This window comes from Atractosteus spatula, chromosome 13 (assembly GCF_055471065.1).
Source record: "Atractosteus spatula isolate fAtrSpa1 chromosome 13, fAtrSpa1.hap1, whole genome shotgun sequence".
Taxonomy (NCBI): domain Eukaryota; kingdom Metazoa; phylum Chordata; class Actinopteri; order Semionotiformes; family Lepisosteidae; genus Atractosteus; species Atractosteus spatula.
Genome location: NC_142718.1, coordinates 8,260,226 through 8,286,449, shown reverse-complemented (window position 1 = coordinate 8,286,449; position 26,224 = coordinate 8,260,226). Strand labels below are relative to the sequence as shown.

General features: G+C 41.8%; 1 protein-coding gene across 1 annotated transcript in view; it reads right to left on the bottom strand.

Moving 5' to 3' along the window:
- The window catches only part of ercc3 (excision repair cross-complementation group 3), a 39,295-nt gene that overhangs the window by 4,798 nt on the left and 8,273 nt on the right, over positions 1-26,224 (bottom strand). The window contains exons 3-13 of the mRNA XM_088931206.1: positions 24,858-25,094; positions 24,070-24,119; positions 19,201-19,336; positions 18,871-19,038; positions 14,125-14,329; positions 9,141-9,455; positions 7,460-7,644; positions 4,908-5,110; positions 2,407-2,503; positions 1,627-1,744; positions 942-1,060 (exon numbers count right to left, since the gene is read on the bottom strand). Of these exons, the coding sequence (XP_088787332.1) occupies positions 942-1,060; positions 1,627-1,744; positions 2,407-2,503; positions 4,908-5,110; positions 7,460-7,644; positions 9,141-9,455; positions 14,125-14,329; positions 18,871-19,038; positions 19,201-19,336; positions 24,070-24,119; positions 24,858-25,094 (1,833 nt within the window). The remainder of the gene's footprint in view (positions 1-941; positions 1,061-1,626; positions 1,745-2,406; positions 2,504-4,907; positions 5,111-7,459; positions 7,645-9,140; positions 9,456-14,124; positions 14,330-18,870; positions 19,039-19,200; positions 19,337-24,069; positions 24,120-24,857; positions 25,095-26,224) is intronic.

Below are 26,224 nucleotides of genomic sequence, written 5' to 3'. Positions count from 1 at the left end.
AAGACCTCATTGGAAAGTGCAGGAGCCAGCATCAGAACAGCTATCTGTGGGTGTGGATGGCTCTCCACTTGGATTTCAAGCTAAACTGAAGCCTTTCGGGGGGTGATATTTGATCCAGGCTTGACCTCTGACCCACATGAGCAAAATATTGTGAAAAACGTCATTCTTCTGTGTCGACTTCAAAATGTTGATGCTCACCTTTAACGCTCTCTATATATAGGCTCTAAATGGCTTGGCACCTCAGGACCCTACTGACTTTTTATCTTCCTACTCCCCACCTCGCAAATTTTGCTGGGTGATTTTGCCTTCTCTTTTTTATGCCACAAAAGCTCTGGAATACTATCACCAAGGATAAAAGAGAATCACCTACCCTGAGCACAACGAAATCCAGACTCAAAACCTTCAGAAAAGTTTTTATGTAATTGGTATCTGTGCCCCTTCTACTACATTTCTAATCCCTTGTATTTCTCTGTGCAAATTCTGTCATCTCCTATCTTTGTTATGGTTTTCATTTGTTTCAACTGCTTCATTTTCCGTTTCCTGTAAAACGCTTTGTGTGGATACCTTCAAAGGCACTATATAAGTTTATATGATGAGGATGACAACCAAAAGGACTGGACACGCTTCTCTGAAAACAAGCTTTGACAAGCGAATTCCTGAAATGCTAAGAGAGTGTTAGAGTACATAAACGCATATCATGATGCAGGATACTGAATGAAAGGCTCAGTGACACTAAATGATGTGTAAAACTGAATACTGTTCTGTTAGAAATAGAGCACAAAAGTTACCCTCACATTATACGTTTTTTCCCCAATTTTGAAGCGCGAGATGGTTTGGTTAATGTTCCAGTCTTCTTTTCAAGCACGGTGCTAGCATTCATTTTGCATATTTAAAATAAACACATTTTTTTATCAAAACGTTAAAGATTGACAAAAAAATACCTTGAAACTATATCCCTGGTCTACCAGAAAGCGCTGCCTCTTTGTAGAGTAGGCCATCTCCTGAGTGTCTTGCGACACCAACGAGTAGAAGTAGGCATTGTACTCTTCTGCCACCATGCCTGAAAAAGAAACGGCGAAAGAGCTTCGATGTAGGCGTACCACTGTTATTGTGAAGAAACACCAAGGAAGAATTCCATTTAAAGTAAAAAACGAAGTGTAAATAAATGTATCAGCTGAGGAGTGTGGAGGGCAGAGGAGAGAGTAGAGTTATGAGGGAATAAGGGGAATGATAAGAAAAATTTTGGTCATTTACATTTGGACATTCATCAAATTACTTTTTTCTCGTCCATCCTGCCCTCTACCAAGAGATCATTATATTCTGGGTTTGCAGTTTATGAGAGGTGGAATGGGGGAAGCTTTTTGTTTGATCCAGGCCTTAACCATCTTTCATTTCAGACACACTTCTCTTTAACCGATGAAACAAACGAAAATACAGTAACAAAGCTGTCGCATGGGAACCCGCCGCGAGTTCTGAGAAACGGGAAACAAAAAACATTTCCCAAACCGTTCTGCTGAAATTGTTAAAAAAAAATAACAAACCGATAGTCTCAGACCTGCGAGCTTTGCAATTTCATACCAACAAAGGCACAGAGAAAAAGCTGAATAACAAGAAGACGAGACGAACCCTTCTTGGCTCGAAGTACGCGACCCAATCTCTGGGCCTCCTGCCTTCTGGAGCCGCCGTGAGAGGAGATCTGAATCAAGACGTTGGCTTCGGGGAGGTCAAAGGACGTGTCTCCCACCTATTCGCAGAGGGCCGGGGAGGCGTCAAGAGAAAAGCATGGAGATGATGGGCGAGGGAGGAAATGTGAACGGCTCAGCCCACGCACTGCGCTTCAAGAGAATACAGCTGTTTCTAACAAACTACACATGACCCAGAGTGCCTGGTTTGGCAGAGCACATTCAAGCCCTAGGACAATTCAGATGCATTAGCTAACCCAGACAGCATATATCAGAGGTGAACACAGGAGAGGGAGAAATCTTCTACTTACAATTATGAGGATTTAACCAATTCTCTTCCTTTTCAAGTGGTATTAGTTAACTGTTTTTTGGGAGAAACTCCAATTTTACTTGTAAGCTAATTCAAAAAGACTATGCATTACAATGAAGAAAAAGTCCCATAACCCAAATATTAAACTACCTGGATTTTCTTTCCAATTGTGCACGTTATACACAAAGGTGGTACAGTATTTCAATCTAAATGCACTTTTGCCATAACACTATCCTAAAAAAACACTTTTAAATGAAGTGTGATACAGTATATTGTTGTAATGGTATTATTTCCTGCCCCGTTAAGTTATAGCAGACAGGTGAGAACTTTGTAACAACAATAATGCTTTACATTTAACTGATTTTAAACCTTAAACCTTTCAAGGAATAAATATCAAAAGATGTGATTCCTTACTTTGGATATGAAGATTGTGTTGATCTTTGGGTTGTGCTTAAAGTTCTGCAGAATTTGCATCCTCTCTCCTTGTGATGTGGGTCCATAAATATAGGGTCTGTTGAAAAAACAAATCACAGGCTCAAATGTCTAATAAGTACTTTGCCATGACAGCCACTGTGCTTTCTGTAAGCCGGTGAAATTCACTAATACAATTCAGCCCCCATCTGTGGAACATTCCTGTAGATTCAGTGACGTGTTAGTCATTTCTCTAACAGAACAAGGGAAAAATGACATTTTCTTTTCTTCAGTCCACAAATGCGGCCTTGTGTCATAACACAAGATTTTAAAGTTTTGATATTTACTTTCAGACGAAGTGTATGCATATTTTGCCTTGGAACAATCAGAGCTTAAAACTGGCCTTTTTGTGTTTTCAGAGAAAATCTTGTTCCCCACCAAGCGACTGGCATAAAAAAAAGCAACTGGTTCTCCTATAAAGACACTAGCCCAAGTCAGTTCACCGTTGAGATGTTCAGGACTTATGGAACCAACCTTTTCGTTTTCATGCATTGTATCTATTTGGACTCATATTTAAAACACATTCACCATATTCAAAAACATAAGATCACAAAACAGAAAGGCTGCCAATGAGAGCAAGCAATTTAGCCACCTTGCTCATTTGGCAGTTTAGTCAGCTACTATAAGTGAGTCTAAAATTTCATCCCAACCATTCTTGAAGGAGCTAAGATTTTGGAACTCCTCAAGTACCCAGCTGGGAAAGTTATTCAAGATATTGTATTATTTATTTATCAATTAAAGCCGGGCATAAAATTAATCAAAATAACCTTCACAATCATGTACCATTATCATTGACCAAGAGTTTATATTCGTTAATATCACTTTTATGCTAAAGTCTGATAGCCACATAGGTTCAGGATAATGCACAAAGCATTGATAACATCTCTGTTTCTCCAACTGTGCTGAAACACATTACTTCTCCATATATAGCTTCGATCTTTATATGAGATCATGTCCAGTAATGAACATTAACTTGGTTCCAGGAATTACTAACTAGGCTCGCAGTGTTTAAAAAACATAAAACCAAAAGTAAAATGACAATTCACTGGGACAACAAACGTAGTAATGATTAATGAGATAAATGTTTATTGCAAAATCAACTTGACGCTTCAAAAGCTGTTATACTATGGGAATTCTGTGAAATTGTTTCAGCTCACCTCAGTGAGTTAAATCTAATTATGCTTCAAGCATGTAAGCATGGGAATGTATTACATTAGTACAAGCTGTTTAATTTTGAATTGAATTAACTTCCAAGTCAAAATGGACAAGTTTGTGCTATGTTATACATCTATGAAAACGAGAACAAAATGTATCTTGTAAAACATGTCTAAAACAATAACTCCAAAATTATTATTTATATAACACGGTAAAAGACAACCATTATTTTTAAGTGAATGCATTGAAAAACATAGATATTTGTAGGCTCCTAAAAAAAACATAGCAGTAGAGAGAAGGCTTTTTTCATAATTCTTAACTTCAAAATGCAATTATAAAGATCTATATTCAATAGACTCTACCATACTGACATGAACCATGTCATATTTTGCCCTGTACACTTCTGAAATCTCTCTGATAGCATAGTGTTCAAATGAGATTTAATCATGATGTCTGCATCCTTTAAGACACTACAGTTGTAATGACAGTATGAATGCTTGCTAATTATAAATTCACAGTTCCTTCTAAACACTGCCCCATAAGAAGGGGGCAGCTGCAGAATGGTGTTTTTCACAGTGTGTATTGAAAGTCTACAAACCCATTCCAAAGCAGCACATTTTATAGCCTTATAGCCTGAAATCAAGAAACCACAAAAAGGTGGATTTGTGTCGGAGGACTGACCTCTTGACCAATTGAAAATTAACGGTCCCCTCGCAGTTTGACTGAACCCGAACGGTTCTGTAAGGAGGAATGGGCTAAAATTGCCAATTAAAAGTGTGCTGTGTGGATCTGTCCTATCCAAACAAAATTACGGCTCTAATACAAGCTCAAGGTGCTTCCACCAAGTACTAAATCAGAGGCGTGTCCACCTATCCAACACATTTTTCTAGGTTTTCACTTGTAATTACTTTCCAGGACGTTTCTCTCCACTTCGAGATTGAGTTACGATGTGTAAACAAAGGTAAGATCAGTTCTGAGTGAATGCGTCTTGATTTCAGGCTCTTAGGCCACAGAATGCGCTATCTTCAGAAAGGGGCGGGTAGCCTTTCAATTCAATTTATTTTTATATAGCGCCTTTCACAACAAGGCGCTTAACAATGCAAGTGACCATACATGTTGCGAATACAGAACAGAAAAGGCCAGAAGACAACGGAGGAGAGGAACCAAAAACTCCTTAGTAAGGAGAAAAAAAACCCTCTAGGGGTCCAAGGTCAACTGGCTGCCCAACCCCTTTGGGCACGCTAACATTGGGCTCCGTAAAAACGCCCCTGTGATTCGGCGATACCTACTTGTTCAGGCGGATGGCGTACTCTTTGAGAGCGAAGACATTGTCGGCGAAGACGATGATCTTGTCGTTGCGGCGCTCATGGAAGCGGATGAGGAACTGGCAGGCGCGGAACTTGTTGGGGTTCATGGTGTACAGCAGGATGCGCTTCTTAGTCTTGATGGCCACGTACTCGCGGTAGAACTCCGGGGACATGGGGCACCACACCTGGCGACAGAACGCGTAAAAACCTATTTGCCAGCGATGCACTCGAGGCGCTGCCGCGTAGGAAGGAAATGCACGGGACACAATAGCTGATAAGGGAGGAGGACGGCGGCCGACGTGAAGGTTAATTGCCAATTTGAGTGCTTCACTCACAAAGAAGTTCATCACATTTCTCACAATGTCTTTGTTATTCTTCCATTTAGCAGGTTCCAGCTTGTGAATTACGACATGGAACTGAGTCTCTCTTTTCCTTACTTCAGACTTGTACCAATAATGCATTCATTAACAATAATGTCTGTTAGTAAAGCTCAAAATGAAGTGCTGCTGTGGATTTTAATGAGGCCTCTCTCTGGGGTCTGAGCTACCAGAGTAGCCTATTGATCCTTGAGTGCTGGAATGGCATGAGAAGATGAGCTTGACTGATAAGGAGCACCTCTTGGGACAGTGACACAACCCAGGACAGTGCCTCCCATGATGGATGCCCACTCCTGGAGCCTGGACGTCTAGCAAAGAGCAAGAGGGAACATCTAGAAGTCACAGGTGGTGGTCAAGCAGCCAAAAGATGGCCAACCAATCAGGGACCTGTAGGGCATGGAGACCCACTCCACCTGGTCACCTCTCAGCTAATCACCAGCCGTATGTTCTCTGGTTAAAAAGCACTGCACGGCTCTCCTAACTTCACTTCTCTCCATTGAACCAACCTGGCCTGCTGACAAAAGCACCCTGTGACTGCCACTACTGTTGCTTAAGCCTGAGGCCTTTTGCCTGAATTACAGAATGCCCTATGTAAGACAGAACTCTGTCCGAGGTCTAGCCTGCTGTCTACCAACGTGCATCTGCCTGACCGCTGGATCAACACGGCTGGGCTTTTGTTGAAATGCCTGAATATTTCAACATTCAGAAGCAAATGAGGAGTTTCTCCCCCATTTGTGACTGGCCCTGATCAAGCAATCACCTTTATGCATGAACTTGAGTTGTCCCAGACCTGAATCTGTTTTCTGCCTTGAGAAATGGTCCATGATCCCTCACAATGTGCTCTCCAACTTATTAAATGTTATACAAAAAGGCTTTGCGCTTTTATCAACACCAGAGGAGGCTGTACCAAGTATTAGAAACAGGGGAGCCAATAATTTTGACACCTATGTTTTTGAGAAAATAAATAGTATTACTTAAGAATGTTTGTTTTGAAACAATGGTATTAGAATAAAAGCCTGTGCTTTTCCCATTTCTGGGGATATAAAACATAGCTCATAATCTGAGCTGTTTATTTTAGACGTCTTTTTTGTTCATTTTTATCAAGTGTGTCAATATGTCTTCAGCCTACTGTATACACTGTCCTTCATAATAATAATAATTGCTTATATTGCGCTTTTCTGGACACTCCACTCAAAGCGCTTCACAGGTAATGGGGACTCCCCTCCACCACCACCACCAACGTGCAGCCCCACCTGGATGATGTGACGGCAGCCATAGTGCGCCAGGATGCTCCCCACACATCAGCTATCAGTGGGGAGGAGAGCAGAGTGATGAAGCCAATTCATAGATGGGGATTATTAGGTAAGGGCCAATGGGAAATTTGGCCAGGATGCCGGGGTTACACCCCTACTCTTTTCGAGAAACGCCCTGGGATTTTTAATGACCACAGAGAGTCAGGACCTCGGTTTTACATCTCATCTGAAGGACGGCGCCTGTTTACAGTATAGTGTCCCCGTCACTATACTGGGGCATTAGGACCCACATGGACAACATGGTGGTCCATGTGGACAGCACCCCCTGCTGGCCCCACTAACACCTCTTCCAGCAGCAACCTTAGTTTTTCCCAGGAGGTCTCCCATCCAGGTACTGACCAGGCTCACACCTGCTGAGCTTCAGTGGGCTGCCAGTGGTGAGTTGCAGAGTGATATGGCTGCTGCTATAATATACAGAGCACCATCTCTCACACTCTCACCCTGTACTTCTTCAGTCAACAACAAACTCAATTTCTAAACAGCTGCAGTTTTCTGTACTCTCATGCTGTCTCGATCAGCACTTTCATGCTAAAACCTAACCACACTTTCATATAAAAAACTGTTTATGCTGTGTAATCGTGACCGTCGCGGTTCCGCGCGGGCTCGTGCCCTCCGCCACCCGTTTCGTCCCGTGACACCTGGGGCGCGAACCCGGGTCTCTGGCGTAACGCAACAGGGAACCAGCCACATGAGCTAAAGGAGACCTCCCTCAGCCCAGGCAGCTGAGGTCCCTGCTACGCGCAGTGAAGGCGATGACGTCACCGTATCCGAACTAGCTCCGCTACATAATGTGTACAAGCAATTCTACAAAGTTAACCCCCCCCCGATATGTAAAAAGCCTCACCTCTGCACACTGAACCTTGGCAATGTAACCGTTATTCTGCAGCTCCATCCAGTTGGCCTCGTACAGCTTGGGCCCAATGAGGAAGTTGAGGTCAACAATCTTATCGTCCTCTCTGACCAAGGTGGCAGTGAGCCCCAGCTTGCAGTGAGCCTGTACAATCGTCAGCACCCGTCTGAACATTCTGGCTGGGGACAGAAGAAATGGAGTCGAGATGATTTACAGGGGGAAAGTGACTGCGTGCCTTCTCAACTTCGCATATAACGCAAAGGGGGGAGTTTCTAAAATGGGTGGAAAGGAACAAGTAATTAAGATTTAGATTCGTTTAGAAATTCATGTGTTTGCAAAAGGCACTGAGAGCCACTATGTGTAACATAAGTTATATTGTTCTAGCCCTCAACCCACTCATTTTAACTGCGCATTCAGCTTTAATATTCCCTTCCGTTGTGAAACAGCCCTGCTTTCATTTCAATGTACTATAAGTACTAAAAAAAGTACTATAAAAATAAAAAAACAATCGCACATTTTACATTAAAAACATTCTTGCAGAGATCCTATTTCACATTGTACATTTGTCATATTTATACTTTTACTGCGGCACCTAGAAATCTGATGATAAGATCATATACAATTTTTTGTATTAGGAATTTGTCTTTTTCGCATACCCCATCTTGCTCTCCATGAGACACACAGACAGGGAGAGAGAAGCTTGGGGTCAGAGCGCAGGGTCAGCCATTTATACGGCGCCCCTAGAGCAGTTGGGGTTAAGGGCCTTGCTCGGGGGCCCAATGGAGTAGGATTCCTTTGCTGGCCACGCAACCTTCCAGCCACAGGCACAGATCCTTAACCACAGAGCCACCCCACCGCCCTAAGTATCCCATTACACAAGCTTAAAACCATCATTTTTAGAATTTAGGGCGGGATAGGTGTTTCACTTTGAACCCAATGTGTATCGGAACTAAAAACAAATACGAGAACAACTTTTCAGTCTTTCTGACTGATGATCTGACAATCCTGTCATGAAGCAAAGCTTTGCTGGTTTTCAGCTGTTGCCTTAAACAGAGTACAGAAGTGTGTTCTTCACTTCACGATGGAAGCGTACATGTGAGAAATCATGCTCTGTATGTTATGAAGGGCAGTGTATATAGTGGGCTCAAGACCAAGATGGATTACGTAAAATCCGGTACCTTTGTCACTATCTATTGCAGTTAATAACAATTCCCATAGAACTCCATATGGTGTTCTACTGTACATTAATAACATTTCCATTAATAAAGAACCATCATGGTCATTTCAACGTAGATGGCATTTTATACTCAGCTGTTCCTGCTTTTCCGTTTCTGATATCTGTCATAAACGCATTTTGCAAACTGCGGATTCTGGTAAATGCTGGGAAAACCGAAACCAAGCTATTTAATAAAACCACCGGGAGATCCTCGATTTCTGAAATGATTTTCTTCAGCACCGGTGCATGGAGCAACCAACTGTTGTGAAGTGAAGAACACGCTTCTGTAACCTGCTTAAAGGCAGCAGCAGAAAACCAGCGAAGCTTTTCTTCAAGGCAGGATGGTCAGATCGGTCAGTCAGAAAGAGTCATTCTTGTATTTATTTTCACTTCCAAAGCTGGCTCGTCCCATTGGGGGCGGAGGGGAAACGCGTTCGTTTAGAAGGAGCGGAAGGCTACCTGGTATGGTGTGCACCTCGTCCAGAATGATAAGCCCCCACTCCTGGCTCCTCATCCATTCCATGACCCGCTCGGCCTCCCAGGAGCGTTTGGTGGTGTGCCCCAGCATGGAGTAGGTGCTGATTGCCACGGAGCAGCCGATGGGCTTGTCCTTGGCATCCGAGGTGAAGCGACAGATCTGGCTGTCATCGATGGTGGACCACATCTTGAACTGGGCCTTCCACTGCTCCACCGACACCGAGGAGTTGCCCAGGACCAGGCAGCGCTTCCTCACCGTGCACGCCGCCGTCACCCCCACCAGGGACTTGCCTGCCCCTGGAACCAGTCAAAAAAAGCAGGACGGTTTCAAGCACCAAGGGGAATCTGACCAGTAAACCCATCAAGCAGCCCTCGATTTGCACAGTATCTCCTTGTGCTCCAGTGTTTCCCCACACCAGGTTCTGGTGACCCGCACACACCTCTTGATTTCTGTTCCAGCCGAGCCCCTCGGTTACATAATCAGACTCAATAATAAAAAGATTAATATGAACTGTTTGTTCCCAGCTCTTAAACATGCTGGAGCTTTAACCACTGTATTTTGTAAGTGAAATAAAATCCCAAATGTGTGACTAGAAACAAAAACGATTATTCCAATGAAGCAACTTCTTAGACCCATTAAGGATTTGATTATCTAATGACGGTGGGACAGAATGCCGACCAGCTGCTGTCTGGGTCCCCAGGACCGGGACTGGGAACTGGAGCTGTACTCCCTGGTGTGACCTTAGTCAGACCTCAAGTGCACGGAACAAAAACTGCTCTATTCATCCGGCAATGGTAAAACCTTGTAGCCTGACCTCGTCCGATCTCAGAAGCATCTCGGTACTGACCAGGGAGTCTTCTAAGGACGTTTCTGTGAGTATTATTGGGTAACCAGAATTTCCAAACCGGCGCCCCACTATGGCAACCAGGACTGACTCCTTCCATGACGCATTAAACAAAGGGTTTTAGCACTTAAAGACAGTAAAGATCTTATAGCATTGATTAGAAAAGAAAGGGTGGAATGTAGGTTTGTAAAATCTGGCCTCCTTAATTAGCTCCCCCTTAATTCAACTGCAGAAGCAACTTCTCCACTTCCTTTACTAGTGTAGTGATGGCACAGAATAAGAGCACCCACAATTAGGTACAGGACTTCAGTGTAGAATGTGCTGTGTGTCCTCCTATATGTGAAACTCTCTCAACAGAAATGCAAACAATTACCAATTGTTAAATTTGAGCTGCATACACACTACTGACTCAGATCAGTGCCTCTCATCCTCGGGAACAGAACTACAGTTGAATCAAGGATTAAATTAATCACGCCGCTTTTAACACAATGCATAACTTCATCCAGTTGATAAACTTGGGACAGCTTTTCTTCCACAGCTCTAAAAACGTTTGAACCTTTGCTCACGTAGGTTTTAATCCGATTAGCGGCCAAGCATAATCATTTCAGCGATCTCAATTAAAGTCCAAAAAGCTGGCAAGAGTCCAAAGAACACCACCACTAGCTGGCCTGGCAAAAGCAAGACATTCCATGTCAACTGAACTAACCCAATCATCTCAGATAACAAACAGCTCAAATTAAATGACAGACTCACTTTAGATACAATACACAGTACAGAGCAATGGACAAGTGATGGTTTGATCCAATGGTTATGGCAATAACCCCAAATCAATGACACAGGAAGCACGCTGTCAGCGGTGCTTAGATGCACAGATGTAAGACTGTCCAGGCAAACAGCAATAAAGCTCCAGTGTTAATCATCTTGCATAACTCTTGGTTCTTTAGTTATAACTTTTTGTTCCCCTGTCCTTTAAGGTCTAATCAGCCACCCCTTTAAAATGGTGAGTCCTCTGTTCATCAGGGCCTTTAATAATAATAATAATAATAATTGCTTACACTTATATAGCGCTTTTCTGGACACTCCACTCAAAGCGCTTTACAGGTAATAGGGACTCCCCTCCCAGAACGCTCACCACACATCAGCTATCAGTGGGATGGAGAGCAGAGTAATGTAGCCAATTCATAGATGGGGATTATTAGGAGACCATGATTGGTAAGGGCCAATGGGAAATTTGGCCAGGACACCGGCCACCCCTACTCTTTTAGAGAAAAACGCCCTGGGATTTTTAATGACCACAGAGAGTCAGGACCTTATATCTCATCCAAAGGACAGCGTCTGTTTACAGTATAGTTTTCCTATCGCTATACTGGGGCATTAGGACTGACACAGACCGCAGGGTGAGCGCCCCCTACCGGTCCCTACTAACACCTCTTCCAGCAGCAACCTTAGTTTTTCCCAGGAGGTCTCCCATCCAGGTACTGGCCAGGCTTCAATCTCCACTTTGGTAAAGCAACATGCTGAATTCTACAGACCTAAAAATCAACAAAAGTCCTTTCGCTGTATACTGTTTCAGCTGAATAAAGATTTGTAATGGGAGGTAAAAAGACTGCTGTGATTTCTTATGCGGGATCCACCCTCGACCGTCTTTCCCTTGAGCTAAACTTTGGATTGAGTACAAACCAATCTTGTATTTGTGGAAGCAGGAATTAATCAGAACCTCGATGCATCCAACTTTATTTGGAAAGGTACCGTTTTCCGTTTTGATTTCTTCCTGCTGCTATCTTAGGAAAGGCAAGACTGTGCCTTGTGACCTACCTTGAAAAGCAGAGCTGCCTACAAAGGAAAAAATGAAATCATCTACCAAGGCAGGGATAGGAGTTTAGTCGATTTGTTTTCAGAGTTGCTTTTTTTTTTTAGTGTAATTCAATGATTCTTTGTTGACTGAAAGTCTGCAAACCCTGTTACGGTTCTGTTTCCTGCCCATTCCTGAAATGCCTATGAATAAGAAGACATTTATCAAGTCTGATCGTTACATGATTAATTATATTTCTCCATAACACAGTTCCGACCCTTGCACGGTTTTCACATTTTCTTTCGTTAAAGCTTGCGGTCAATTTTAAATCAGCTCCACGACATTTGACAGCAGCAGCTCATATTTCTTATACACATGACCTAAATCTCCACAAAGCAAAATTAAAAAAGAAAGGAAGATATTATGAAGTGTAACATGACCAGGGGAAGGGTCATTCATAACAGGTACTTTCGGAATGACCTACTTAAAATACTAGATATGGACCTTAGCAAAATGGCGGCCAAGAAGAATCAGCTGACCGGTAAATGGAAAGGGTCTACCCTGAGAAACAATGAGACACAGCTGAGCCGCATTAGGAACCGAAATATAAGTGCCCCGGAGACAGTGAACAGGGCGGAAGCCGATAAGGTGAATGCAGTTTGGAGGAAAAGAGAGGAAAGAGGTGTGTGTTAAAGATCGGGCTAAAGAATAACGGACTACTGAAAGGAGAAAAGGTTTATGGTTTTTGGATTACGGACACTGGATAAGGATACATCGCGGATTGGCTTTATTACGGACTTTTGGAACTCGGATCGGATCAGGATTAAGGGAACGGATTACGGACTGTATTTGGAAGATAGTTGGAGGAAGAAACGCCACGAAACTCAGGAAAGAAAAGTGTGGTGTGAGTACTACTTTCAATTTACATAAACTTTCCCCCGGAGACACCACAGAACGAAAATAGAAAGGTCATGATTGGATTGATTGACTTTCAAACCCTTTGCCGTGGCAAACAATTTAGGGGCACAATATTAACCTTAATGAGCCGCACAATTGGTCGAATGGACGTTGTGCACAAGTATATGGTTCGCATGATTTCAAAATAAAACTTCCTGTCTCTGTGAGTTTCCTTGATCAGGTAGTGCAAAGATTCAACCATGAAGACCAGGGATCTTTCAAGGATCTCAGGATTGCAGTTGCATCAAGGCATAGATCAGGAAAAGCGATATGAAAGCATTCTGAAGACCCTTAATATCTCTTTAGGCATGTTCAAGTCAATCACCAAGGAAGTGGAGGGATTTGGACATTGTCTAGATCAGGCTGTCAATCCAAACTGAGCGACCAGGCAAGGAAGATACTAGTTAGGAACGCCTCTATTAAGACCAACGACAACTTTGAAAGCTCCATAGTTCGATGGCTGAGATGGGAGAAATTGTGACGCAGGCCGGCTTTGTGACTAGAATATTTTTGACAGAACTGAAAAAAGAAACATCCCAAATCTTGCACTGGGCTTGCAGCAAAGTGCAAACATGTAGCAAAATGTTGGTGGTCAGGTAAACCAAAATTGGAACGTTTCAGTGGAAACGCGAAGTGTGACATTTGACACAAATACAGCATTGCATTATAATTCTCATCAGCAGGGGCTGGGAAGCTTGTCAAAACTTTTAGGAACATACTATAGATGGGCAGGCAAATCCAAGAGGAAAATCTGCTTTAGCTCGCTAACGACGTAAATCTGGGATGAATATTCGCCATTCAGCAGGAGAGTGACCCAAAGCACAAGGCCAAAGCTACACTGGGGTGGCTTGAGAAAAAGAAAGCACATGTCCTTGAGTAGCCTGGAAAAAACTGAAACAATTAAGAACTTCTGTCTGTAAGTGTTCCCCCCCAAAATCTGAGTTTGAGCAAATCGGCAAAGAATGGGCAAACATTGCGCCACACCAATGTGCAAAGTCGGTACTTATCTAAAATGGCTTAAAACTGCTATCAATGGCGGTTCCACCAAATACTGAGTTCATGGGTTTGAGTACGAATGCAATCAACATTTAATTTTTTGCCAACATTCACCATTATCTTTTCAACCCTCAGACGTCTTCAATTTGAGCATTCCTGCTTTGGGTAAAGTTTTAGGTTTAAAACCCAAGTGCGCACGCCAGTTTGCAGTTTCACGGAATGGTACACCGCCTGCACGCGGCTGCATACTTCTGCATGCGAGTATAGCCGAACCTTTTTGAATGTTATCGAGCCAGCAAACCAGAGGGGCAGGGGGGGGGGGAAACAAACGGCATTTTGGGAGCCGCAACTTGCTTGTCAAGAGAGCAAGACTCACCACAAGGGAGGACGATCACCCCCGAGCGGGCACGACCGTTCCCAAACATTTTTCGCAGGCTCTTCTCCTGGTAGGGCCGCAGCACAGCCGTGGGCTTGAGATCGATGTTGATGTCGGGGTTGACGGTGTCATTTCGGAAGTCGTACTCTGCCAGGAGGGGATACTCCAACTGGATACAGCGCTTCTGGAGCTCCTCGATCATCTCCTGCAACCAAAACGCCATTCACCAGCGTCAACGGTATATTATGAGGAGGAATGGCCACAGTTTTAATATGAACTGCTTTTTTTCTGTCTCTTGGTTAAAACACGGCAAAAACCGTTGAAGTGGGCCCATTTTTCTAAGCTGCAAGGCAGCCTGGATTTCTAAACAAGCTTATGACAGCTCAGTACTGTGGCAGGTTAGCTGAAACAAATATATTACTGATGCTGACCTATCCACTAGAGGTTGTTCAGGCCTCAGTCAAGTACACATAGATTCACAAGGTGTGAATTGGTTAATTAATTCGATAATTGGTGAAAGGTGAGAGTCACATTCTCACATGGGTGTCTTTTAGTCTAGATGGAGCATGTAAAAGACTTCACAGTGGTAGCTGGTGTTGGGTTACTAGTGTAGGTGCTTTCTTTGGCGTATGGAAGAACCTGGCTTGAAATAAATAAATAAAAAGCATTTGAATTTCTTTTTTCCATTGGAGTTTGACCCTGTGCTCAGGCCTCATGATCCACCTGAGGAAAGTCTGGCCTATCACAGTCACATTGCTGTTTTCAGCCTTCCCACACTGCAGTGCACACCCCTTATTCCCTGGGATTGTAAAAGTGAGTCAATTTTAGTTATGTTCCTTAATCTGAATTTAGGAGGCCAAATTAATAGAAAAATAACTGGCAATTCTTATAACAAAGATACCACTCAGTCTCTGATGGGTTATTTGCAAAATATAATCCTGTTAGGTTTTGCAGTATATGCCATGCTAATAAGTTATAAGGCACCAGTCGTGATGCAGACTGCACTCTGCATGTTAAGTAAAAAAAAATTGTAAGGTTTTATTTGAACATTGCTGCATAACCCCTTCATAACTGATTCACAAGATGTTATAATCACATACATAATGCTTTACTGAGACATGTGCAAATTGCATCAGATCCTTTAATAACGCTTGTTACGTTTAACTTGCGATGCTAAAACAAATGCCATGACCTCTTATGCACACTATGCCATTTGCACACGTTTCTGTGAAGCATTATGTACGTGATTATAACGTCTTCTGAAGCAGTTATGAAGGGATTATGAAGCCGTTCTGCAGCAACATTAAAAAAAGCCTTACCAAAAGTTGTGGACTTCACTAAGTTGTGGATGTTTTTTTTCCCCTTTCTTGTTAACCCGTAATTTTACAGCTGATTATGGAATTAGAGGAAAAAAATAACTTGTATAAGAAATTACAAACTGGGATTTTGGATGGCTTTTTTTTTACAATGGGAAATGATCTTTAAACGTCTTAATCTACATCTTGGAGTTAAAAGATTAGTTTGGAACAAAGACAGCACTGTGTTAGCCCTGTGAAATGTCAGTTTGTCAAGTTCATGGCTTCATTTGTATTTCCAGAGTTGTTTAAATAGATGCTTTGAGAGCCACCTAGTGGAAGCAGTCGTCAGCTAAGCATCCCTTAAGTTCGATTAAATTCAATTCAATTCAACTTTATTGTCATTATACTTAAACAGGTGCACAGTATAATGAAAAGTGTTTCTCATTAGTCACTCAGGTGCAGTATATAAATAGGACAGAAGATAAGACAATAGACAGTAACACAATAACAATAACAGTAACGTGTAATAACAACATAAATAATATGTAAACAAGTAATCAAAACTGTGCAAAATTCCGCAAACAGAGAAAATATAACAGGACAAAAACAGTGCAAGGTAATTCTTGGAACGGTGCAAAAATAGTATGGTGATTAATAAATATTACGACTGATACAGTTTTACTGAGCTATCGAAGGGACAGTACAATTTCGGCTTACATGTGTGTGTAGTGGTGATAGAGTACAGTCCTTGTGGGTATAGGAAGACGTTAGGAGAGATCATAACATGATGGGAGGGAGTGGGGGCGTCACCAACTTGACGGCTCTGGGCAAGAAGCTATTTTGGAGTCTAGTTGTGTGCGACTGGAGTGACCGGAACCTTCTGCCAGATGGTAGGGGAACAAACAAGTTATGACTGGGGTGAGTGGGGTCAGACGTAAGTTCCAGACACAAAGAAACTAAAAGACAAGAAACTAATTTTTTATTCTGACTAGTTGAAGACACGCATGCAAATTTTGTACTGCCGTAATATGGCTGCATCATCTATGGTAAATATTAATCAGCAAAAACAACAACATGGTTTAGTCGACAATTAAGGTGATAACAAACAAACTTAATGATTGGTTAGTAGTTGTTAGAACACAAAAGATTAAATGGCTTATATTAGGGTCTCAATTAATTTTAAGAGTTTTATTTTTCCCCAATGATAATGCTTTTAATGTGAACAGTATTCCTTTACAGGATATGATTCATCACTAAAAATAATATTCCCACAAATCATCCTAATAAATACGTTTAAAACATCTTAACACACCAGTATCCTGGTATGCAAAAGAAAATGCAATTTTGCATTCATAAAAATAATTTCATTGCATATTATTTCCAAGTTTCTTTTGTTGCAGCCAAAAAATATGGACGAGACAATGGAGTCACTATGAAAAGTCACTATAAATGAAACCCTTAATTAGTTTGTAGCGCAATAACTCAGCTGCAACTTGTCCTGCTCACTTAATTGCTTGGGGCTCATTATTTTCTACCTTATTTTTATGCCTTATTCCTTACACAGTTCTGTGAATGTGTGATGGCATGACCTTAGCCCCGATTCATGAATGCAAACCACATGGCTCTGTATTTCTGGTTATGGTATATTAGTTATGACACAAACAACAATAAATAACAAGACCGGCTGTGGATTTCCTGAATAACGTGGCATGTGCTCATGTTAAAGCATACCTAAATGTTAAAAGTTAAATTAAAAACTTATATTTAGCCAGCAGCTAACTGAAACTGAAAGCAGATTTGAGCCTGCCAGTATCTGGATGTTAGACCTCTGGGGAAATCTAAGGTTGCAGCTCTCTCTGCAGTCTGTGTGGGTCCTAATGCCCCAGTATAGTGATGTGGACACCTTACTGTAAAAAAGACATAAAACCGAGGTTCTTACTCCCTGTGGTCATTATAAGTCCCAGGGCGTTTCTCAAAAACTATAGGGGTGTCACCCTGGCGTCCTGACCAAATTCCCTCCTTGCCTTTACCAATCATGGGCTCTTAATAATCCCCATCTATGAACTGGCTTCATCACTCTGTTCTCCTCCCCTCTGATAGCTGATGTGTGGTGAGTGTACTGGTGCACTTTGGCTGCCATCGCAACATCCAGGTGGGGGCTATGCTATAGTGGTACTGGAGATGAGTCTCCATTACCTGTAAAGTGCTTTGAGTGGAATGTCCAGAAAAGCACTAAGCAGGTGTAAAGAATTATTATATATCCGACCTTTATATGTATGACATTACATGCACGGTAAAACTAAAAAAGAAAATCATGCACACATTCCTCATACAGGAGTGTGAACTGAAAACAGCACAGCATAGGTGATATTTCACATTCATTAAACATATCTGGGTTTTAGATCCTAGACTGGAAAATACTGTACAGCTAGCTTCAATTGGTACGTGACCAATTATAGATGTATTTGATACTCAAAGACCCAAGGGTTGTGGGTGGAGGGAACAAGCTACCCAGCCATGTTGAAGCCGATGTCCATGTTGACCCGACACAGTGGATGAGCTCCTTGTATGAATTAGCTACCAACTTTCAAACGGGTTAAAAAGAGGAATAAAAACCCATCCATCCATTTTGAACCGCTTTATCCAAAACAGGGTCATGGGGGAGCCCGAGTCTATCTCAGCAAGCAACAGGGTCAGTACAACCTGCACCCAATGCTAGCACATCACAAGGCACATACAAATGCAATTATTATTACTAAAGTTAAGCACCTTTTGTGAGGTGGAAAACTATGCTGAAGGCACAGGTTTTCTGTGATTGGCAGTACTTTAGCCACAAGATGTTTTAGATCACACCATTACACAATGCATAATATATTTTGAACTGCAGTTAATATGTTGGACTTGTTTGGTGTTTTGCACTAAGCAAATCCCAGAGGAATTGGTATAATGTAGAACAGAAACGTGAGCTCAGATAATGGCACAATTTCTAGCTAACAAAAACACCAATATAGGAACCGTCAACCATCAAAAACAAATGCTGTATCCCAGTACAAACTTTTCTCATTATTCCACAGAATCTTACAATTTCACCGTAATCAAGATTAAACAAGAAGAATATTATTTTCCTTTAATTCAGTTGATTTAATATTAATAACAACAACAACAACACAAACGTGGGGTTGAAAAGGCTCATTAAGAGATATCATTGAAAGGGGGTTGAGCCCAGAGCCCAGAGCCCAGAGCCCAGAGCCCAGAGCCCAGAGCCCAGAGCCCAGAGCCCAGAGCCCAGAGCCCAGAGCCCAGACATGTTAGAGAGGGAAAAAAACAAAGAACAAAAAAACAAACTATTATCCCCAGTGTGGCAAAATGATAGTCTGAGGAACATTCTGGAAGGCTGGAAACTGTCGTTCCCAGAACAAGCTCGTTAGGAGAGAGGGCTCGACTTTACCTGCCTGATCTCAAAGGACACGGTCTGCGTCTCCTCCTCTTCTTCCTCCTCTTTGTCCATCTGCTCATAGTAGCTGAATATGTCCTCAGGGACCTCAGTGCCAGCGCGACTCTGCTCTGGACCTTGGGAGGTGGATGGAGCCCCATTATCCTGAGCAGACTTTGAGATCTGCAAAACAGAAAATGAAGCCACTGCTAACAAACACACCATCATCTCAAACATACAACTGTTGGTACAAGATGTATAGAGCAGTAGTGCAGGCGGACAGACGAGCTGTTACAGGAAGTGTAATTTTTTCGTGGGAATGTACCTGACGAGGACAGCACGTACCGCAGATTTGCTGGAGATCACCTCAGTGATGAGCTCCGGGTCCTCGCCCTCGGCCGTCCTCAGCCTGCACTCTCGGATCACTTCATCCTGGAGCAGCTTCTGTATGACCTCAGGGAAAGCGCTTTCCACAAAGTACCTGTGTTCAACACGGAGCCATTGAGAAATGAAAAATGCAGCCCCAATCGCTCCCGACAGCAGCTTTTGCCCCCATTTCGCCTAATCTCAACAGAGCAAGGTTGGGACTGGTCAGTACTAGAATGGAATACCTCCCATGAAAACCAGGCTCCTGCTCCAAGTAGTGTTTTGGCGGACCACTATGTGGTGCTCTTTCCTCTGTTACCAAAAAACAATGCTCCCTGTGTAGGAGGTGCAGTTTATTTTGGCATTAAACAGAGGCCCTGCAAGCTTGGTCAGTAAGGGTCTGACAGCAGGGTTCACCCGCAGAAGAGGTGTGATTCCAAAATCCACACTGCTCTTGCATAATCTGGCCTAAGGTTCTCCCTTAATTCAACAGGTGAAGAAATGTCTCGCTTCAGCACATGATATGCTTGTTTTGGTGCCAGCTCACGTCATCCAATTCGGTGCTGAACTTCACTGATAAGGTTAGGTGATGTTAAAAGCTCTATAGGACTGCTACCCTACTCACTTTGACAACTACTCAAAGTTTCAACAGTTGACAAGCATTGTCAAATGGAATATTTTATAATATGGAATATTTACATTAATCAAACTGAATCTCTTTACAACTACTTATTTGAAATGACCAAAAATGATTTATACATCAAATATAAGGCTTATTTACTCGAAAGCAAAAAGTATTAAAGTCTTTCTAGGCAGAATTGCCATTCAAGATTAATACTGATCTTTAGAAATGACCAGATTGTGTTAGCTTTAATATTGTGCCCTATAATCTCTAAAGACATCATTTACACTTTTAAGCTCCTAAACCAAAGCAGAACACGTCAGGAAAAAAAATAAGCTGATTTCCTGGATAGAGGGACTAGTGTGTTGTGGAAAAGCTACAAATTTAAAGAGGACCCTGCAACATTATTTTTATATTTCTGGGTTAGAAAAAATCAGTACTGATGAATAGATTTCAAACCAGAATGAAAGTAAAATGTACGCATAAACATCTAAAACCTTCAATTTACTTTACAAAATAAGCAAAATTTCCAGGTATACACAGCACCATGTTCTGTGATCCAAAACAAGGAATCCATATCACTGCCACATGATGTGGCCTTATTGTATTACATTGTAATGTAATTGCAAATTACGTTGTATTACAATTGTATTGTGAAAACATCTCTTTTAATCCAACAGAAATACTGGATTAAAATATTTTGGAAGGAGACGATTTGCTGATAAATGATAATTTTACTTGTCAATTCTGCACGCAGATGACCTTGGAACATTTCTGTGGTGAAATATCTGCTGCACAACCTGTACTTATACATGACATTAGTCATTACAGTGACTAGTGAGCAGGAAGGGCCGTTCCACACTGCGATTCATGCAATCCATGGGAACTATCGCTCTCACCCGTGGCCAGACTAGCGGTTTGCAACATGTCAACGTACTGTATTTTCACTAAGTTTGCGATTTTGTGCTTAATTTGAAATTGTAAAGTACTCCTATACCGTCAATGACCTTTTCTCATTGAGATTTAATAACTAGTCTGAGAAACTGGGATTGCAGTTATCTTGTCATGATGACTTCTTTAATCATTTAAATAGCAGCTTGTAAAAAATGAAAACGGGACTGATTTTCTGTTATATATTTAAAAAAAGAACACAGCCCCAAATAAACATCAGAGTAAACACACGTGAGGGGCATGAAATGATTTTCGGAAAGAGAGTTATACTGAGATGGCTAATCAGGTTTGTACAGTGTAGGGGAGATGACAGGCTGGAGGAAATTTGGGGATAATGTGATGAGAGCAAAGTGATGGAAGAAAAAAGGAACAAGAGAAGAGCTTTTGTTTCTCAAAGCCAATTAAGTATTAAAGTCTTTTTTTTTTAATCACAGTTTTTTTTGTCCTTACTGGACTGCTGTGTTGGAAGACTACAGCACAACCTGATCACTGTGCTGCTGGATCTTACGCAGATGAAGCATCGCACTGAAGGAGATGTTTTACATGGCAGCTACAAATGCAGTCTCTGACGCTGATCAGCATGTTCAATGAGATCCACAGGGATTTTATGATGCAGACTACAACTCATAATAGGTTACAAAACAGGAGAAACTGATCTCTTCTCCCATATCATGGGAGACTTCACCTTCCCGAACATTCGGGAGACTGGGGAAAATGACATCATTTTCTCCCTGAATTCTGCAGCGAGTCTCAATTAGCATAATTCTCAACAGGAATCCCAGAACTACAGAAAACAAAAACCTGCCTTTTCAAACAGTTTTTGGTTTACACACACTACAAGAACAAAACTTTCATGGCTTGATGTCAGATACAGTTTGTTCTTCTTTTCACTCTAAGGACCACAGTCATTTTTGCATATGTGCTATTTTTTTTTAAAAGAAAAGGCCAGTATTTACCACCCCTTCTCATTCTCTGCAGTGTTAGGTCAGCATATACCACTGACAGGCTGGATTAATTCTCAGAACAGACCGCCTGCACTATCTACTCACTTCAGAAAGCCACAGCAGAAATGGAAGTACTGTGTGCATGGTATTTAAAAAATGTGAAGCCTCTAATTTGTCTGGTCCACAACAGGTTATGCAGCCGGGTAAAATTTGTAACAGCTGATAAAAACATTCCTTCAAACAAAGATCTACTGTGTCAGTGCTGCTCGAACCAGCATCTGTGCTACTTTGGTTTCTGACGTATTAAGAATTTTTTTTTTTAAACTCAGACCCCACATCTAGGCAAGTGAACCAAACTGATCTCATTCGTTTCTGCCGGTTTCTGCTGTTTAAACCAACCTTTGAGCTGCAAAGAGGAAGATATTTCTTTTTAGAGTGCAAAAACAAAAAGGCAGTTATTTTGAACATCACCAGAATATTTAAAAATCGATTTTATTTATTGGAGCTGTATGTCCAATGGATCATCTTAAGGTCATGCGGGTTGGGACAGGTTGGGTTGGCTCTCTGTGCAAAATGTAACCAGGCTACTAAGACCCATATTTAGCACTATGGGGAAATGTGATACATTTATAGGTGTACACTTCCCCATAATATTATCTTTAGGTTTTTATAAGTAACTTCACCATAATTTCAGAGATCAAAACTCTGTATTCCTTTGGGACAACAGATGCATGATGTTCATGATCCACTGACCTAACCAAACACTAGCCAAATGCTTTGTGGAATAACTGAACCTGCTTTGCTTCACAGATGTGGTGCTGTTCTTTAGAGCAACTGCAACTCCCCACCTTTTTACTGCCAAAAGCATGGTTAAAAACCTCGGTCACCTCTGGAACCGGCTCACCGTCTTTATAAACGATGAAACAGATGAGATGATGGCAGCAGCAGAATGAATTCTGTTCTGAAGTCTACAATATTTTGTTACAACTGTCACGATCGCAAGCCCCTCCTCTTAAGGGCGCTCCAGCCCTTCCTCGTTCTGCCTCATTCTCCGCACCTGTTCCTTATTCCAGCCCCTTTTCAGTTCCCCCTTAAAAGCCAGACGCAGACGATAATTGGGGCTCTACATTGACTCCTGTTTCATGCCACATTTGCATTGTAATGATCAGCAATGCAATACTCATTTTGCTGCCACAGTTTGGGGTCTGTAAGAACCTTTCTCCACTCCAATTTAACCATGAAGCTGCTTTATGAGGGGGCGAAGTGATGTCGCTCTCCAGAAAAAGAATCTCAGAAGCCAAAGCAACACAAATACTACGGGGGTATTTTTGGCAACGGGCTCAAACCAGCAAAATGCTGCACAAGCATGCAGCACAAGCAAATGAAATGAGTTTCCATCATTTGCGCTGTTGTAAGGGGCTGAGTGATCTAACTCTTCAAAAGTAATGCTTCATATATCTGAAAACCAAAGCAGCACAACGCTCGTTTCTATGGCACTAATGACATGTTCGCATTTTGTAGGACTGCCTGAAAAAACTGAAAAACATTCGCTTTTTAATTTTTAATGCCGAAAAACGTGAAATTCCTTTCATTGAAGTATAAACATTACATATATTTTATTTCCTTTGTTAAATCAAAACGAAAGACAATTTGCATAACCTAATGTATTCCGAAATGGGTTTTTACAGAGCGTGTAAATTGTTAAAGCTTACAGCTAAACTTTATTCTTTTTTTTCCCCCAAAAAGACATAAAATAAATTTCACTATAGTAACTTTAAATACTGGATCTTATTATGAGAGTATTTGGTTCTTATTCCAAGAAGACCTGTAATAATAGACTTCTCCATTAATCCATCTCCATGAACCAAAATTTCCCTGGTTTTGAAAAGGTATTGGCACTCAGCACAAACTGCACATAACTTCACAACTGTCATGTTGAAACCATATATGCAGTACATCTATCAGATCACAAGTGAAATAATTACAAAGATTTCTTTATAGACTAAACTTTTTGCTTTGTGAATGTAGGTAGTGTCAGAAAGCATTCGAATTCCCTTATTTACACAGTTCATAGGACTTTTTTCTACCCTATTCACCTGTAATCATATGAATAAATGCTCAATTTATGAACACATAAGTTTTCTATTTATCTGTTTTCTACAGTCATCTGAAAAACATTCTATGCATGTGTGACTATTCAGCACAAATAACTAAGAGCAACATTTTTTTGACAGTTTCTGAATTATCCACTTTCCATGGCTTAATCACAGACACAGTTTTGGAGAAAAAAAAACTTTTAATTTACAACCTGTCTAGCATCACAGTACATACCTGTTGTGTTTCAGCACCAGTTTGACTTTGCCATAGCTCACTGTGCAGAGCTAGGAGGAAGACAGAAAAATGGACCAAATGTTACCAAAATATTCTTCAGTTCAATATATCAAACAGATGTGCTGCTGCTGCTGCTGCTGCAGCTTCTTTAAAATCACCTTTTTTTTTGCCATCCGGTTTTGAAGAATAAATAATCTACCTGTGATCTGAAAGCGCAAACTCACGTCTCATGGCAGTGACAGAAGTAAGAAAAGAACAGGAATCAGGGACACACACCTTACGTCATTCAAAATTCAACTCAAGAACGTAAAAAACTTGCAAAGACATCGCAGGAAATTCAAACTTTAGTTAATGTGTGATAGCCGTGAAAATTAAATGTAATCTCCTAGGCAACAGCTGTTTTTTCATTAAATACGAGATTCTACACTGCTGTGGTTTTCTTAAGCTGTAGCAAATAATCCTGTATGAAAGTTGGCCTTATTAAGGAAATTTAGCAGGGCCTACATACTACATAGGGCCACTTTTTATTTCTATTGCAATTATGATGTTTCCTTTATCTCACCAACAACTTATAATATCCAGGTGCAACACTGAATTGCAATAATCACTGACACAGGGTTCCCCTTAACATTTATCTTTAGGACACTAAACATAGTATACAGTTAGGCTCTTTTTGTCTAACCACACATCCGTATTAGAACTTCAATAGACTGCATGACTCATCTTCAAATCAGAGAAGTCCCTGCCAACTAAAAGAGGACATCGGAGTGGGGCCAGTTCCCTCTCACCTTGATGAACTGAATGATGCCATCGGGGACGGACGTCTTGCTGAGCTTCTGCAGGTACTCAATGATGTCTGTCGTCTGCAGCCCCACACTCACGGCAGCGTACAGAGAGTAGGCAGTCAGCTTGTACTCATGAATGTGAGTGGGCCGGCACACTGGCTCAGCGATAGCCACCAGAAAGTCCTGGGCATATCTGTACACTGGAGAGAAAGCCTCCAGGAAGATATGTCCGTCTGGAGCCTGTGAAGAGATATACAAAGTCATCCCACTGATTCAGCTTCCCCCCCCATCCCTTTCAAGCGGAGCAGCGCATAACCCTTTTATGCACGTCAAACGACGACGAACAGGCAGGAAAAATTAAAACCTGTCAAGACGATCAAACCACAAAGCTGAAAAGAACAGAAACAAATGCAAATGACGTCCAGGTGGATTTCCGACTGAAAAACATGGAAGTATGGAAGGAATTGGTGATGTTGCTCAGCTCTGTCAATGCATTTGGTCCTGTAATTAAGTACTATGGAACTTAATGTAGGTTTTTAGAGTTGCGGTTTTACTATTACTTACCTGCAGGTCTGCGGAGGACACAGCCCTAAAGAGGATCTTGAGAAAGGCCACACTTACAGTGGGAAATGTGTGGCACCCTCTCTATGCAGTTTTTTGGATCAAAAAAGCGTCTTCAGTGGTCAGCTTTTAGCTCCCTGACACACCACAGAGAGCTTCAGGAGATCCTTTTTGCTATCCCTGCGCTGAATAGCTCCAAAGCACTTTCAGACTTTTTACCTTGGACTTGGGACTTTTCTTGTTGAGGGGAAAGTGCGCTTGCGTAGTTCGATCAGCTGCGTCAACGTACTGCAGCAGAGGAACTGTCATGTCTGTGTAGTGTTTTTATGATCTTTTAAGCGTATGAGCTGGCAAGTGAATTTCCCCCTGGGGGATTAATCGAGTGTTGTATCATGTATTGCTGCACTGGCTTTTTCCACTTTGCCCTGCCATCTGAGTCTATCTACACCAACCTTGTCTAGTCCTGTGGAGTAGTAGCAGACACTAAATTGGTGATCATCTCCTTCTTACTTGGAGTTACCACTTTATCCTTGCTTTCCTAAGACCAAGTGAGACATAAGACCAGCAATCTAAAGAGCTATATTCTCAATAGCTGCCCGAGCCAGCCCGGATCTCATCTCACATAGACACTGCTTCTCTGTGTGGCTTTCCACAGTAGGCCGAGATAAGCCAGTTGATCAATGAGGGTGTAACCCTTAGGCCGATAAACTGTGACCAGGTGAGAGTGTTAAGCAGTGGAGAATGTGCTTCTCCGCCCCAACTATCTAATAGAAACAAAAAAATACTGAGAATTGGCAATATTATAAATC